Genomic DNA, 17,560 nt, shown 5'->3' on the forward strand with positions numbered 1-17,560 from the left:
TGGCTTTTGAAGCTGGAAGACTCATTATGTAGGGAAGTATCCTGAACGTATGATTTCTGAAATAGCAGAACTGCCACACAGAGGGGTGAGAAAGACACTTCTAAGAAGGGAGCAGGAGGAGAGGTTGGAAGTTTGAGTTGGGTTTTTTCCCTGCACCAAGGTGCTGTTCTCAGAGGAAAGGGATTCATTAGTTAGTTCTAAATTTATCTGAGTTGACAGGCCTTTCAGAAGCCTGCAAAACTCCCAAGACTACTCCACATACCCACATTGCCCTTTTAGGCTTTTAAGCTAAGACTGCTGTCTGCAAATGTTATCTGTCCTTACTTCAGATAATGTAGGAGGAGTCCTTTGAAAAACACCAGATTACTTGTTTGTCTGACTTTGCTGACAAGGCAGATGTTATGTATAGAGATGGCTGGGCCATATGGCTAATGAGGATGCCCTTGAATGTACTTAAAAGCACAAGCGCGGCGGAGATTTCTCTCTGAGAGTAGTGATTTTATCACACCAGACCTGATCCTAAAGGCTATGCCAGCTTTAACAGGTAATGCAGTAAGAGCAGATTACAGATCTGTAATACAGATGAATTATGTTGAGGACCCAGCATGCATACTGTATACGTTTTAGGGGATTTTGGTTTTGGCCTAGCTCCAGCCTGGTCCCATGGAGTGAATGCCTGTTGGCAGTCTTGAGTGTAACTGCTGGCTTGGTTTGTTCACAAAGGAATTCAGTTCATGCTCCGAGATCACCCGACGATGTGAACCGAAGTACAGCTGGTGGGGCAGATGGGGGAGTCTGGTGTCGGCCTGATGCAAACTAAAACGCGAATGCAGACGTACACCTTGACTCCCATCAGTCAGGCAATGTGCAAATTGGGAAGTTTGGCCTCAACTCCACTTGCAGAATTATTTCCACAAAACAGTGTAAAGATAATTAGTGTGTCTGTATTCCAGTATTCCTCTTCCTAGAGTATTGGTATCTAATTACACGGTGGGTGGCTACAGTGACTGTGCTGCTACTCTTTGCTGTGAGTCTAGTGCTTGGACATTATTTCCCTGGAACCCTGTGCAGTTCTTTACTCAAAATCCTTTTACTTCTTTTTTTTAACAAGGAACAACACTGAATCCAGAAAAGCTCAGTAGTGTCTCTGTTTAAAGAATATCTTGACTTTTTGTAGATGCTGTTTCATTTCCTTTGAAAAGAGCAAAATGCATTTAAAAGGTACCTTCTGTACAAGTTGCAAGAACCATTAATGTCGACAGTAAGGTTTGCTAAGCTCTTAAAAGAGTAAAACAGTGATATGGAGGTTTTTTAAATTGTCTAAAACTCATTAGTCTTCAGGTCTGAACAGAAGTATGATTCTGGGTGTAGAGTGTATCTATGAAAAGTATGGAGTGCCTTTCGTTATTCAGAATTATTTTTATTTCCTGACTATTGCTGCTTGTAAAAATATTTTCTATGCCACAGTATGAAAAGTGGTATTTTAAATTCCAGTAAAAGCGTTTTGCCTTGTGGCTGGTCTTTTCAATTTTTTTGCTATTGATGTATCTGCCATTATGATACAGAAAAGGCTTTCACTAACTTGTGTTTAATTTTCTACCTGAATTTAGGCCACTGAGCATTAGGGACCCGGGGGCTTACAGGCCCCTTTTAGTCTAGTAGTCATTGTTTACTATGAATCTTTTTGAGCGTTAGAAGTGTGTTTCTTCAGCTGTACAATTTTATCATACCTAGTTTCAATAGCACATGGCAATGTTCTTGGCTTTGATGCTTAAGCTGCATGAAGGAGTCCTAAGTCTCTTTCTTGTAGGTGTAGTGGTAGTGGTAATAAGCCAAATAATATGACACCATGAAGGAATCTTAAGTCTTTTCCTCACAGGTGTGGTGGTGGTAGCAGTAGTAATAGTAAGAATAGTATGACTCTCATTGCTGGTTTACAGTGGTGCTAAGGCCCTGCAGAAAATAAATCCTGGGGATTGCTTCTGCTCTAGTATCTTTGAGGATTAAAAAATGTGGTATTCAAGATACTTTTGTAACTTTTAGTTTTGTATCCAAATTTTATTTTTACAAGACTAACTTTAGGTGCACAGATGGCGAAATTTAACTAATTTCTGTGTGCTTCCATTTCTCCATCTGTATGTTCAAGAAAACTGGTATTCACTTTGAGAAGGACTTTTAAATAAGCCAGTAGATTGGACTCTCAGAGAGGATGAGTTATTTAGGATACACTTTACATTGTGACAGTGCTTGGGGAAATACTGTAGAATATATTTGATGGCAATTAAAGTTATGACACTTGATCACTGCTCACATTAAATGTAGTTTACATCGGTGTCTCAGTAGCTGTTAACATAAATGTGCACTTGAGGGCAGGATAAGATGTATTTACCTTGTGGTTTATTATTGTAAGGATTTCTTAATTAAGCTTGATTTCTTGCAGGAGGTGCTGAAACAGCTACAAGGAAGTATTGAAGATGAGGCGATGGTGTCTTCTGGACAAATGGACTTACTGGAACGACTTAAAGGTAAATCTAGAATTATGTTTTAAGTAAGTTCATTTGTTTCTCAGTTGTTTTTTCTTTGGGATAAAATTTTCTAACTCAGATGCTTCATCTTTCCAGTGCAGACTTTGATGGTTAGGCATAGTCTCAGTTCCTGTTATTTTTGCTAAGCGTTTTAAGACACATTCTCAAAAAAACTACGTTCCTATGCTGCTTTTGTGTTTTTGCTACTGGTACCTTAGGACTTCATATTAATTGTTTCTGATACAACTTGCATTTCGTTCAGTTCTTCAGAAAAAATACGTTTCTTAAATTTAATGATGGATCAGTTCCACCAATTTTCTAAACTTGTTTGCATGCCCTGCCCTCTCCATGTCACATTACTGGAATTGTATCTGTCATGCTGCAAATTACAGAATCACAGAATCAGTACAGTTGGAAAAGACCTGTAAGGTCATCAAGTCCAACCATCAACTAACACCACCATGCCCATTAAACCATGTCCCACAATGTCACGTCCACATGTTCCTTGAACACCTAAATTGAAGCCCCCTTCCCTAGAGCATCAGCTGCAATGTGTGCCGTCCCATTATATGGGATGTGCAAAGCAGGCCCAGACCACTGACTCCCTGTATAAATCCATTAACCCTACCACTGAACTAGAAATACCATAGGGGATGTCTACATTTAAGGGCCCTGTCATGAACAGAGTTGTCATCGTTTGCAGGTTGTCTGAGAAAGAAGCTGTTAGGAAGTGGGTCACGAGCAATTCATGTCACATTTATGCAAAACTCTGCCCATTTCTTAAGTCCTCTGGGAAAGAGGCAGGCAGGCTCATGTGGGGATACTGTTATGATTGTTCAGGATTGCAGTTTGACCATCTGCTTGCATGACTGGTATTTTCCAAGTGTACCATTAAGATTGGTTTTGTTTACATTATGTTCTTCTGTGGATTCCAATACAAAATGTTTCCATCAAAAAATCATGGATTTGTTCAGGAAATAAGATATTAAGATAGAAACGATCTTTTAAGTTTGTGCTGCTGAACTTCAACTCTGAAAATGTTTGCTTTTCATTATCCAGAACTGAACTTGGAAAGTACCAGCTTCCCTGGAGTGAAGTTAAGGCCAAAGGTATCTGTGCGTTCGTATGGGAGCCGGGAAGGGTCTGTGTCAAGCCGTTCAGGAGAGTGCAGTCCTGTTCCCATGGGATCATTTCCAAGAAGAGGATTTATGAATGGAAGCAGAGAAAGCACTGGTTATTTAGAAGAGCTAGAAAAAGAGAGGTAAGTTTCTTTGTTTATTCATCTAGTAGGGATTGACTTCTAATTTTAACATGAAAGTTTACTGACACACCTAGTATTTAGCTGTCATACATATGGTTTTGATCACTGATATATTTATCTTGACAGGTAAGGAAAACAGGAATCTACATTATATTTAGATGCACACAAAAAAAATATAAAAAATCTTAGAACACATCATATTGTTTCTATTGTTTCTTCATATATGCATTTGACTGTTACTCTTTGGCTGAGGGTTATTTTATTATTATCAGCAGATTGTCAGCATCTGAAATATATTTAGAGAGAGGGAATGGAGAATCCCAAACACCTCTGTATCTCCTCACCACTATTGATAGTGGTGAAACTGTAACAATATGACAGCGCAATCTCTTTCTCGTTTCTGCAAATGGTTATATCTACCGTATCTGGTTGATCAGTTATTTAATATCAGCAGGCATTTACCTAGTGATTCTGCTTTCTCAGCAAGTATGTCAGCTAAGCAAAAATATTTTCCCTTCTGATGTTTTGTGTTGACAAAATAATGAAATTCCTTTTCCTGGAAGGTAGTGGTAACAATTTATTAGGAAGAACATACTTTCAGGGCATAATACAGATTTGTAACACTTTATCAATCACTTACAAAAGAAATGCAAAGTAAGAGACATACAGCTGTTTCCACTGAAGACATCTTTATTTCTTAAAATGAACCTCACTGAAATCCCAGATGTTTTCAGGGGCCTGTCTGTAAGACAGGATTTCCTAAAGTATTGGTCATTGACAACTACTTAATGGACACTATGTCAAGCTGGGGGCTGCAAAACCAAATAAATAGCAACACAGTATTTTTATGCCTAGTAGTCGTTAACAAGCAAAAAAATCCACTTTGGAATCATAATATAAAACTTTGGTGGGTAATAAGTGGTTTGTGGGCAGCTCTTCAGCAATCCCTCCTCTGAAGAGCCTTTCCTGGTGTTCAGTAAAATTTTTGCAGTCAAGAGCTGAAAGAGTGCACTTTTCCTCCAAGGTACTCTGTCTAGGTTCCTTGGTTTTGGTCCTGTCAGTAGAATGATAATAGCTTCCCATGGGCCTGTATTTAGCGTCTTCTAGCAGCCACTCTATTTTTCTTTTTCCTAGTCAGGATCACTAATCATATTTGTTCCATCGCATAAAACCTAGATTCCTGAGGAGCTGTATAAGAATATTTAGGAATTTGGGAATCTTTCCACTTGCTCATCCCAGTCTTCAAGAATCTAATACGTCTACCATTTTCCATCTTGACAAAACAGTGTACTTGTTTGTATTCTCCCAGTGCTGTTTTTTACCACATGTGATACTAAAAATCTTAAAGTGTAGTTAAGACTTTCAGTTTTCAAGTGAACTCCAGGTCACTTGGAACAAGGACTACTAACTTATAGCAGCTGGAGTTCTTCAAGGTGGTCTGACTTATGATCTGTGATCCTTTCCCACTCTCATGGATTCTAAGGTGGTAGTTCTTTGGGCATTTTTCTCAGCGATAAAGATAGTCTAGGCAGTGAACTGGTCTTTGTTCCAAATAATGCTGAAAAAAAGGGGTAAGGATATTTTCATTTCAGATGAGCTTAGGCAGTGTTACTGTTGCAGCTGATGGAGTAAAGATTTGTGCTGTGGAGAAGATGCTCTGTAGAGGCATGGCCAGATCACATTTGGCTTCATTATTAGTGAAATAATGGATAATCCGAACTGCCCTATTCTCTATGCTGTTTCAGGGGACATGTAAGAACTTGTAGGGCATTGATGTGAACCCTGGGTAGCCAAATGAATCAGAACTTGGGGTGTAGGACCATGCATCTGAAATCACTACAGTTTCAGAAAGAAAATTAACTTATTTTCCTATGCTTTGTGTATGAACTTGTTTGGCATACTTACTAAGTTTCTGTGTTTCTAAACATTTATATAAACATGTGTTATTTGCTAATAGAAATTTTTTTGGCACTTAAACAGACTTTCAAAGAACTCATGGAATTTGACAAGCCTCAAAATAGTAAAATGATTTAGACGAAAGTAACATTTTTTGGAAACCTGCAGCAGACATTCATTTCCACTCAGTATCTTAACACACTGGCGCAGTATATGCTGCTCATGGGCAACAGTGCTTGGGTGAGGACTAAATCATGTATCAAATGTGTGTGAACTTGGCAAATTCACGAGGTGTTGATTAATAAACTAATTCACTAGATGTTTATTAAAGTAAACAAGTAAGAAACAAGAAGAAATTGCTAAAATTTGTTTTGTATTGAAAAAATTATTTGGCTTGGCTAAAAGTGATGTTCTGAGGGGAAGAAAATTAATCAGTTGATTCACTTACCAGAATGAAGATTAAATTGTGTGCCTGCTTCTCATTTGCTTAGCTCTCCTCTAATTTCAAAGTCAAAAAAAGAAAAGAGAAAAAAAGTGGGGGGTGTATGTTTTTAGGTTACCAATTTAGAATATTCTATTCATTAAATACCTCCTGCTTTCTCTCTGGCTATTTCCAGGTGCGTTTGGTAAGACACTATCAACAACAAAACTTTTCAGAATATACTGCAGGTTACTTTTTGTGTTGGTTTGCCTTTTGCAATTTAGTAAATTTAATAATCTCACCTTTGTAAATTCTGTAATTTACCACTGAAGATGACAATCTTATAATGAATTTTTTATGAAAATGTTTGTATGCCTTGTTTATTCCTTCTGCTTTATGCCACTTCTTTTTTATTTTCTTAATGTTGATTTTGAGCATTTTTTTCTCTCTTGACTTCTTCCTCCCCCTACTCTTATCTCCCTTTGGCTGACTGTATGACTTACCTAAGTCATTAGGGCATCTATCAGCAGTGTTTCTTTTGCAAGATTTTATTTTATCACCTACCAATTGAAGTGAAAGTATTACTGATAATTGTAATTTACATAAGGCGAGTAGCATATAGTTTGTTTCCGTTCTCCCTTTTAACTGGGAATAACATTGACATAATAATGCAGAAAAGATTTCCAAAAGAAGAAACCAATTTTCTGCATTCATTCAGCTTCATCTATTGTTGGGACTTTCAAAAATACCACATTAGAGAGGTCTTTTGAAATACCCACCCTTCAGAAAAGCAGTTCAAATTAGAAACTTTTTGTTAACTCATAAAAATAGTGTGAAGTTCCAAAAGCTTGCTTCATTTGCCTTTCTGCATTCTCACTGAACTTGACAGTGTGTGACAGAGAACAGAATTTTCTCTGATACTGTGAAAGTCCTGATATAAACAATTTTGGGGTATAAAAAGGTGGAATGACTGCACTGGGTTTTTCCATCTATTCTCTTTCGTGATCAGTAACAGCTCTTCTACCTTAAATGGTCTCCTAACCTCAAGAAGTTCCAGAATGCTAAGAAGGAGCTATACTTCTGGTTGGTACAGTATCTGATAGTAGTGTTAGGTGCGGGGAGCAGCTTATCAGACACATCTACAGAGACTTGCTGCTTATTTTCAAGGAAATGGAAGTGCAACCTGCTGTAACTGTACCAACCCTTGAAGCTTTGTGCTGAGACGCCTTAAAGACATTGTTAAAACCTGAATTCTCATGGAGTGGTGATACCAAACTAGTAATACCAAATAAAGCATTACTCAGAAGCAAAGATGATGCTATTAAATTAGAGGAGTTGCCCTCAGGTCATGCATTATGTTGTTTATGGAGCACTGATGCTTCCTAAGTTCTTTACTTGCTTCTAGCATCCGTTGTGCATGTCAAAACAGATTGAATGACACAGTGTCTCACAAACTGAATGCCCTACATTTTACAAGAGGAATTTAATAACATGTTCTTTTAGCTGAAAGTAATCCCTCTGGTTTCTGCTACCAGTTCTTTGACATCCAGAGGCAGAATTAGTCAGTCCTTTCACATTCATAAATCCTTCTATGGTAAAAATACTTTTTCTAGGATTGCATTAATTATGCTTTTGCAAATTTGATTTCACAAACTGGACATAACTGGTGCATGGGCACCCAAGGTGGTAAAAAGGGGAGCCATGCAGAATGCCTGTGTGCACAGAGACCCAGGATGTGTGTTAAGAGGATGGGCAGGTGGGAGGTTGAAAAAATCCTTTCCTCACAGGCTTTCCCCAAGCGCAATCTATCAGCTTTTCCTTCAGTCTGTCTAAAGAACTTAAGGAATTCCTGCCAGCCCCATCCTTGTGGCTGAAGAATTAGTTTTCCTGTAATCCTGATAAAGTTACCTGCAATAGTATGGTAATTGTTGTTTGTTGCTTCTTTTCAGTGATTTTGTTTGTAAACCTGTCTGATATAAAAGCTGCCCAGTAAATGACTTAATGTGTAGTCTTGACATTCTTAAAACGGTTCTGTTTCAACATAACTGTTGAATCAAACTTGGAAATCTATGTCATTCTGTTCATGTTTAAAAACATTTAGCACTCTTAGATATGTGTAGTTTTTCAGGCTCTTGCAGTTGTAGTGAGGGATCGTGTCAATTTTAATTTTCCATTTGAATACTGGTCAGGTCACTTGCATTGGGTATGGCGTATAAACGTTAAGTCATCGAAACTAGTTTGAAACATTTTTAAAGCAGGAAATAAGTCAAACAGATCCTTTAAAATAGATATTTTTAAATTTTTTCTTCTACATGAAGTTCTGTCATGTGGAAGCTTGATTATTTTCACCTCAAGTCATAACTGGGATGCATTATCAAAATAGTCAAGGGAAATTTGTATTTTTGTGCTATGCTGTGGTTTTGTTCCTTAACGACTTGCAGTAATTATCCATAATGTGTTTGTGTGCTTTATAAAGGTTCATATTGCTCTTGCTCAGAAAGACCACAACCTGTGTTTAGAGAGAGGGATGCAGAAGGAATGGGAAGTAATACTGGGCAAACTTGTATGCAGCTTTCTGTCCTCTGGCTAAGTGTTGGTTTTAGCATTTCCGTTTAATGTTAATGAGCAATATTAAAATGTCAGAAGGAAGAAGAGTGCTCGCAGAAAGCCTTTATAAGAAACTAATAAACTTTTATTAAAAAAAAAAAACACCACAGAAAAACAAGAGTGGCTTTTCTCTATATCCCTAATAGCCAGATTTTGCCTGAAAATTTTAATACCTATTTTGAAAAGTGTTGTAACAATGAATGGTATATAACTATATTGATAAAATGTAGAATTTGCAACTATATAAATGTATTTCATGAAGGATTGATTAAAATAGTACGTAAAATTTCTAATAGATTTTTTTCTTATCTTTCCATATACTACTCAGGTATGCACTTATGATACCCATTTAAAATGTCTATAACATGTGATGGAAAATACTCTCCTGAAGTATATTTAATATTCATAGAAATAGCTTGATTTTGTGTGCTTTACCCATAGTTTTTGTATGGGTGACAAAGTTACTAAGGAGACACTGCAAAGGTGGGTAAGATAATTTAGTTCAGTAATGCATATGCTCCTGTAACTTCCAGGCCTTCTCTTAAATGTAGTTTGACGCATTGTACAAAGCATATTGTCTAAAAGAAGCAGGGTACAAGTTAGCACACAACTAATAACTGCTTTTTGGTTTCACAGAATGCCTTTTAGCTTTGGATTTCAAAGTGGTTTTGTAGAGAAATGTAGGTATTTTCCTCTTTTATAGTTGTGGACCTGATACACAAGAAGCTAGTACTTGCTTAGCACAGAGGAGTGGACAGGTTGTTTAGCTGGGGCCAGGGAACTGCACCCACCTTCTCAAGTGTCATCTTAGTGTCCTCTTCAAACCTTGTTTCTCATGTAACCTTTTTTTATGGGTCTCAATGCTTATTTCTGTACCTACATATGGTAATGAGGTCTTAATAGTGAGACATTTCCCACTTCTGTTTTTAATAGATCTCTTTTGCTTGCGGAGCTTGAGAAGGAAGAGAAAGAAAAGGACTGGTATTATGCCCAGCTTCAGAACCTGACTAAAAGGATTGATAGTCTCCCCCTTACTGAAAATGTGAGTATCTTCAGTATTGTTGCTCCAAGCTTTTCCCTTGGCATCTCCAAGCTATTTATAGTCAAGTCACAATTATCTGGGATAATGAAGATGTCTGATAGCCCAGATAATAAAGGTTTTCCTGTTGCCAGATCTCAACAGCTTGGATAGGTTTGCAGTGCATTCCTTCACACATACAGTGTTGGGAAGACCCGGCTGCCCATCTTCACAAAGTCATACCTGATCAGGAATCAGTCAGTCTCCTGGAAATGGAAATAAACAATGGAAACACTTCTATGACTGGGGTGAAGCAGCTGGTGAAGCAGCAGATCTAACACTGAGTCATGGCTGAGCTTATCAGAACACCAGAAGCAAGGGGAGGTAGTCTTAAAAGGATCTCAAGGAAGTGCAGCCCATTCCCAAAGGCACTGTCAGCTGTATCTGTGTCACTTTATTGTAGCTTTTAAGATTGTCTCCCCAGTTTCATAGGCAATCAATTAACTTAGCTCTTCTTATGATTAGAATATCTTACTTAACATCTACTCTAAATCTCTTTAGTGGTAATTTATATCCATTACTACTTCCTTCAGCCACAATAGAATGACAGATCCCATTCTTTTTTAGTAGCATTTTATGTATTTATAGATGATTGTCTCTTTTTATCTCTCTGAATTGACCTTGGTGAAGTCTTCTGGGAGGAAGTAGCCATCACAGAAACATGGTGGGATGACTCGCATGACTGGAGTGCTGGCAATGGATGGCTATAAGCTCTTCAGAAAGGATAGGCAAGGAAGGAGAGGCGGTGGGGTGGCTCTGTGTGTTAGGGAGTGTTTTGATTGTATAGAGCTCAATGATTGTGATGACAAGGTTGAGTGCTTATGGGTAAGGGTGAGGGGGAAGGCAAACAAGGCAGATATCCTACTGGGTGTCTGTTATAGACCACCCAACCAGGACGAAGAAGCCAATGAAGTGTTCTACAAGCGACTGGCAGAAGTCTCACAGTCACAAGCCCTTGTTCTTGTGGGGGACTTCAACTTACTGGATGTATACTGGAAATATACCACAGCAGAGAGGAAACAGTCCTGGAGGTTCCTGGAGTGTGTGGAAGATAACTTCCTGATGCAGCTGGTAAGGAAGCCTACCAGGGGAGGTGCCCCGCTTGACCTGCTGTTTACAGACAGAGAAGGACTGGTGGGAGAAGTGATGGTCGGAGGCCGTCTTGGGCTTAGCGGCCATGAAATGGTAGAATTCTCAATTCTTGGCCAAGTAAGAAGGGGGGGGTCAGCAAAACCACTACCATGGACTTCCAGAGGGCAGACTTTGGCCTATTCAGGACACTGGTTGAGAGGGTCCCTCGGGAGATGGTTCTGAAGGGCAAAGGGGTCCAGGAAGGCTGGACCTTCTTCAAGAAAGAAATCTTAAAGGCGCGGGAGCAGGCAGTCCCCATGTGCCCTAAGAAGAGCCAGCGGGGAAGACAACCAGCCTGGCTGAACAAGGAGCTTTTGCTGGGACTAAGGAAAAAAAGGAGAGTTTAACACCTTTGGAAGAAGGGGCAGGCAACTGAAGAAGAGTACAAGGACCTGGTTAGATCATGCAGAGAGGTAATTAGAAAGGCAAAAGCCCAGCTAGACCTCAATCTGGCCACAGTCATAAGGGATAACAAAAAATGTTTTTACAGATATATTAACAACAAAAAAAGAGCCAAGGAGAATCTCCATCCTTTACTGGATGAAGGAGGGAACATGTCAGGAAGGATCAGGAAGAGGCTGAGGTACTTAACGCCTTCTTTGCCTCAGTCTTTAATAGCCAAATCAGGTATCCTCAGGGTATTCAGCTCCCTGAGCTGGAAGACAGGGATGGAGAGCAAAATAAACTCCCCATGATCCAGGAGGAAGCAGTTAATGACCTGCTATGCCACCTGGACACTCACAAGTCTATGGGGCCTGATGGGATCCACCCAAGGGTGCTGAGGGAGCTGGTGGAAGAACTTGCCAAGCCACTCTCCATCATTTATCAACAGTCCTGGTTAACAGGGGAGGTCCCAGATGACTGGAGGCTTGCCAACGTGACGCCCATCTACAAGAAGGGCCGGAAGGAGGATCCAGGGAACTACAGGCCTGTCAGCCTGACCTTAGTACCTGGGAAGATTATGGAGGGGGTCATCTTGAGGGCGCTCACAGGGCACGTGCAGGACAACCAAGGGATCAGCCCCAGCCAGCACGGGTTCATGAAAGGCAGGTGCTGCTTGACCAACCTGATCTCCTTCTATGACCAGGTGACCCGCCTAGTGGGTGAGGGAAAGGCTGTGGATGTTGTCTACCTGGACTTTAGTAAAGCCTTCGACACTGTCTCCCACAGCATCCTCCTGGAGAAGCTGGCCGCTTGTGGCTTAGACTGGTGCACTCTTTGCTGGGTGAAAAACTGTCTGGAGAGCTGAGCCCAGAGAGTCGTGGTGAACGGAACAAAATCCAGCTGGCGGCCGGTCACGAGTGGAGTCCCCCAGGGCTCAGTTTTGGGACCGGTCTTGTTTAATATCTGTATTGATGATCTGGATGAGGGGATTGAGTGCACCCTCGGCAAGTTTGCAGATGACACCAGGTTGGGCGTGAGTGTTGATCTGCTTGAGGGTCGGAAGGCTCTGCAGAGGGATCTGGGCAGGCTGGATCCATGGGCTGAGGCCAATTGGATGAAGTTCAACAAGGCCAAGTGCTAGGTCCTGCACTTTGGTCACAACAACCCCATGCAACGCTACAGGCTTGGGGAAGAGTGGCTGGAAAGCTGCCCCGCAGAAAAGGACCTGGGGGTGTTGATTGACAGCCGGCTGAATATGAGCCAGCAGTGTGCCCAGGTGGCCAAGAAGGCCAACGGCATCCTGGCCTGTATCAGAAATAGTGTGGCCAGCAGGAGCAGGGAGGTGATCATGCCTCTGTACTCGGCTCTGGTGAGGCCGCACCTCGAATACTGTGTTCAGTTTTGGGCCCCTCACTACAAGAAGGACATTGAGGTGCTGGAGTGTGTCCAGAGAAGGGCAACGAAGCTGGTGAGGGCTCTGGAGCACAAGTCTGATGAGGAGCGGCTGAGGGAACTGGACCTGTTTAGCCTGGAGAAGAGGAGGCTGAGGGGAGACCTCTCTACAACTACCTGAAAGGGGGTTGCAGAGAGGTGGGTGTTGGTCTCTTCTCCCAAGTGACTAGTGACAGGACAAGAGGCAATGACCTCAAGGTGCACCAGGGGAGGTTTAGGCTGGATCTTAGGAAAAATTTCTTTCCTGAGAGAGTGGTGAGAGACTGGAATAAGCTGCCCAGGGAAGTGGTGGAGTTACCATCCCTGGAGGTGTTCAAGGAACATGTGGACGAGGCATTGTAGGACATAGTTTAATGGGCATGGTGGTGTTTGTTGATGGTTGGACTTGATGATCTTATAGGTCTTTTCCAACCTTGGTGATCCTGTGTGACTGCTCTTGGAGGCTCATTTATTTGCAAGCTGAGTAGTTGTCCAAAACCCGTGAAGTGCTTTGTTCCTGCCTTGAAAAAATCTGTCAGTTGGGATGTCTTCCCTGTGTTGTTGTTCATGAATTGAACACTTGTGCTTTTTTCACAGAATAGTTAAAAATAGGGTGGACAGCAGTAGTATGAATACCATCACTATGTGCAGTAGTTTGATACTTCTGAATATTTTTAAAAATACTAATTCAGATGGCATGCATAACAATTTTGTTGGTATGCTGACATACATTAGTAGCCAGATGTTCCAGGCTTGTAATGAATGATACTGTCTCAATGTTTATATGTTATATTTAATCATTTGACAAAACTTGCAGGTAGTCTGTTGATTGAACGACATTGTATGTTCTTGTTTTTAATAATGCATCCATTTAAATCTGTTACTGTGCTTTGTTTATCAAGTTTAGTGTGGAAATGTATTTGTTCTGCTTTTGTTCAGAGAAATACATAGTTTACGTAAACGTAGCTTACTAAAATGCCTTCTCTGTACTTCAATTTCAGTTCTCCTTGCAAACAGATATGACCAGAAGGCAGCTGGAGTATGAGGCAAGGCAAATCAGAGCTGCAATGGAAGAACAACTAGGTACTTGTCAGGACATGGAGAAGCGAGCACAGGTATAGTTTGCCTTTCATTATTAGAAACAATGGAAAAACTTCTCCTGCATTTTGTTTAGATTTTTAGTAGTTGTATCTTTAAAGTGTGTGTAAACACAGGGATACCTTAGAACATTCAGTTAGCCTTTCAAATATAAAAATAGGAATCAGAACATAGGAAATAACTACTCTGCAAAAAGTGCCCTCCTCTGCCTGTTTAAAAGAAGACTTGTGAGTAGACAGAAGTAGACAATTTCTTCAAAAGAAAATATATTTGTGTGATTATTTGCTTATAATTTATTACCATTTTAGCTTCAAACAAACATATATTTGCAACTGCTTTATTTTGCATCTGTCATGCTGGATTTTTTTGTGCTTTTAAGTTTAGAATAAAATCCAGCTACTGTTGTTAAACTTCCTTAACCAGAAACCGTGTATCAAGGAATAATCTTTGAAAACAAGGTATTCAGGTAAAATGTAAATCACATACTTACCTGGAAGTTGTTTGCTCTCACCAAGAATTGTTTTGCATTCATGATGAGGACATGTACAATTCTGTATGCAAATCATGTAACACATTTGGAAGTATAACTCAGAATGTAATTGTGTGGAATCTGTCAATGGAATAACTGGTTGCTCACTGGTTATAAAAACTATTCCCCCACAGTAGTAGAGCAACAATTTGAATTATTTATTAGCATTTATTTCCAGAGTTGCTAAATAACCAGCTTGGTAAGATAATCTGTTTTTTTTATGGTGGATGTTACAAAAATAGGTCCTTTCAATAAAAATAGTCTCTTTAGGCTCAATTTTTCTTGCCAGGTGTACTCAAGAGAAAATTTTGCTACATAAGAAACATTTCTGATTAATTTTGTTTGTAATTAGAAAATCTGCTTTAAATTTTAAAGTGAGTAATTTAGTAAGACTTTGCAAAAAAATCATATAGTTATAAGTATTTAGCAAAACAGATAACCTGCAATTGTCAGGTATGTACATAAAGGCTGTGTAGGGATTTGTCTATATAGACGTACTTAGACCCAAGTTTATTCAGCTTCGATAATAATTGGTTCTGATCTGGAAGCCATATGGCTGTGTTATCGAGGTTTATCAGCAGTGGTGATGCCCTGCACAAATTCAGCTGTGCAGCTTGTGTCAGCCAGTCCTGAGTGAAGGCAGAGCAGACTCAGGATTGTCTGCGGGTGTCTGGTTAGCCCTGTTGCAGAGGAAAGTGTTACGGCATTGACACCAGAACTTCTGGGAAAGTTCTTTTGCTGCTAAAAAGTTTAAGCTGGATTAAGGTGAAGTAAGAAAAATAGGTAGGGTGGGCTGCTGGCGAACTTCTAAATGCAGAGAATAAATTAATTTTTTCGGAGAAACAATTTGACTGTAGTTATATCACTATGAAACGAATGAAGTTGTCCCTAAAGTAGCTTCTTCCCTGCTTGTTCTTTTTTAATTTCGTGCGAGGAAAAAATGCTACCAAGATGATGTTGAAATATTTTATGGTTTTCTGAATTAATGTTTGCTCATGGGTTTATCACAACTGTTTTATTCTCTCTATATATGTATAACACTTAGATACTGACAGAAATTCCAGTGTCTATTGTGATTATATAAAGATTATAAAATAGGAAGTAACTACTTCTGCATGTGCTTCTTGTGAATTTGACTGGTAGTTCCCCTTGATTTCATTTCACCAAGGACAGGTGCCAAAACTATGTATTTGTACACCAAAGAACTTCTGAAGTTCTGGATTATTTCACTGTGATGTTTAAATGTGCAAACTGCACCATTCATATTTGGCAAGTATAGTGAACTTTCTAGTTTTTCAAGTTTCTTTCTGCTCTGCGTTTTCTTTCCACCCTAACTAATTGTGACACAATACAACACAAAATGTAGATTGAAGGGAGAGAACGGTTCAGCTATATAAAGGCTGGCATTGCAGACGTCTCTGTATTAAGAGTCCCAAAGATTTATTCTGTGAGATCGCTGATAACCTACTGTTGCTCAGGTAATTGATTCACTGGCCACCCTTTCTTGTGGACCTTAAAATAATGGCCTTCTCTCTCTTTCATCTGTCGTGATTGGGCTTTGTTTCCTTTAACCTCCTCTTTCTGAAGCAAGTTAGCTCACAGCAACTCCCTGTTTATGTTACCTTTTACGAAGATTGTATACAAGCATGTGCCCAACAGTTATTAAGAAGGATGCATTAGAAGACTGTTAGCAATTTATTTTTGCTTGTTTAATTATTTACAGTAACTTGTACTATACTCTGAAGTTTATAACTTCACATGGTAGTTCTAACTTGAAAAAAACAAAAAAGCATACTTATTCATGTTTTATTTTGACTATTCAAATATTGTAGACTATATACTTAGTAATAAGTAGAAGCAAGCTTTAATTTCTGTAAAATATAAAAATTCTTATTCCAAGACTGAAATCACGTCCACATAGAATTTATTTTTTCTTCATGCCAGAACAAGAAGAATCTCTGGTGTTTTTTAGGTTGATTGTTACTTAAAATCTCACAAGAAATGCTCATTCTCATAAGAATTTATCCCAAGATCCTTAAAAGTTTGCTAAAACAGCAGACCACTAAAGATACAAGAAAATTTGGATCCTGGAGTCTCCGATTTCAGTACTGTTATGCAATGGTCTTGTTTGTAAATGTAGACCAATCCATTACTACTTTTGTCTATTATGTATATTTTACTTGGGGGGGGGGGGGATTAAAAATCAACCTTTTAAAAACAAAATATTCCTTATTTTTACTTTCTAGAAAGTGACTATTTTATTATAACTGTGAATATGAAGGATTTTTTTTTCTTAGAAGTCTTACTGGAGCTGTTAAGTTACTTTATCCACCAATTTTATGTTAATAAAGGTGATGAGTAAATACAACAGAATGAATGGGAAAATACTATGAATAAATAAGAATAAAAAGTGATGTTTCTTATATAGGTTCTGAAGTTAAAACCATTCCTGGTGCTTGTTTGATTGTGTACCTCTGGTATTGCGTGTTTACTGTTAGGTTGTATGCCTTTGTGGCAAGAAATGTATTCTTTTTTCTGCTTGTTCTGTTTTGTACAAAATATGCTCCTGGTTAATGCAACCTCTCAATTTCCCTGTAATACAGATAATGAATTATCAGAAAGAAGAATGGTCTGATGTTTAAATCTCTGGACTAAAATTGGGAAGGTTGGATTGAATTCCTGTCCCTTTTGAGGACTCTGTCAGTGATGCTGGGCAAATCATGCAGTATTTAATTTTTTTTCATTGGCACAAAAATATTTCCCCATGTTTCGGTGTGTCTATACAGATATTCAGATTCTTTTGATGCCCTTTATGGAATAAATTGCTGGTTACATAGAAAGAAACTCAATTTATGGGAAATTCAAGTCATTCTTAAAGACAATGAGAGACATACTCTGTCAGTCATGCATTACTTCAGCAATGCAAAGTTATTTCTAGGAATATATTTTTATTATCTTTCTAATACTTAAGAATTTCTTGAGCCAGGAGCAAAGGGGGCGGTGAATTAATCTGCCTCATGTGCTGAAGCTTCTGTGTGTGCAGCTTTGAAATTTTTATTGGCATTTTTTCTGATACTTTACAAATGCAAATCAAATTTATAGTTTAATGTTTGTAGCCTTGTATCTCTACTAAATGTTGACATTTATGATGCTATTCCCATAGCTGCTTATGATGCGTGTTCCAGGAATTCATTCTACT

The 17,560-nt window shown here is 39.1% G+C and overlaps 1 protein-coding gene across 7 annotated transcripts in view; it reads left to right on the forward strand.

Moving 5' to 3' along the window:
• APC (APC regulator of WNT signaling pathway) overlaps nucleotides 1-17,560 on the forward strand; it is a 63,296-nt gene that overhangs the window by 14,864 nt on the left and 30,872 nt on the right. For all 7 annotated transcript variants that reach the window (XM_059834104.1, XM_059834105.1, XM_059834108.1 and 4 more), the window contains exons 2-5: nucleotides 2,441-2,525; nucleotides 3,585-3,786; nucleotides 9,644-9,752; nucleotides 13,736-13,849. In XM_059834104.1, the coding sequence (XP_059690087.1) occupies nucleotides 2,441-2,525; nucleotides 3,585-3,786; nucleotides 9,644-9,752; nucleotides 13,736-13,849 (510 nt within the window). The remainder of the gene's footprint in view (nucleotides 1-2,440; nucleotides 2,526-3,584; nucleotides 3,787-9,643; nucleotides 9,753-13,735; nucleotides 13,850-17,560) is intronic.

Source organism: Gavia stellata, chromosome Z (genome assembly GCF_030936135.1).
Source record: "Gavia stellata isolate bGavSte3 chromosome Z, bGavSte3.hap2, whole genome shotgun sequence".
Lineage (NCBI taxonomy): Eukaryota > Metazoa > Chordata > Aves > Gaviiformes > Gaviidae > Gavia > Gavia stellata.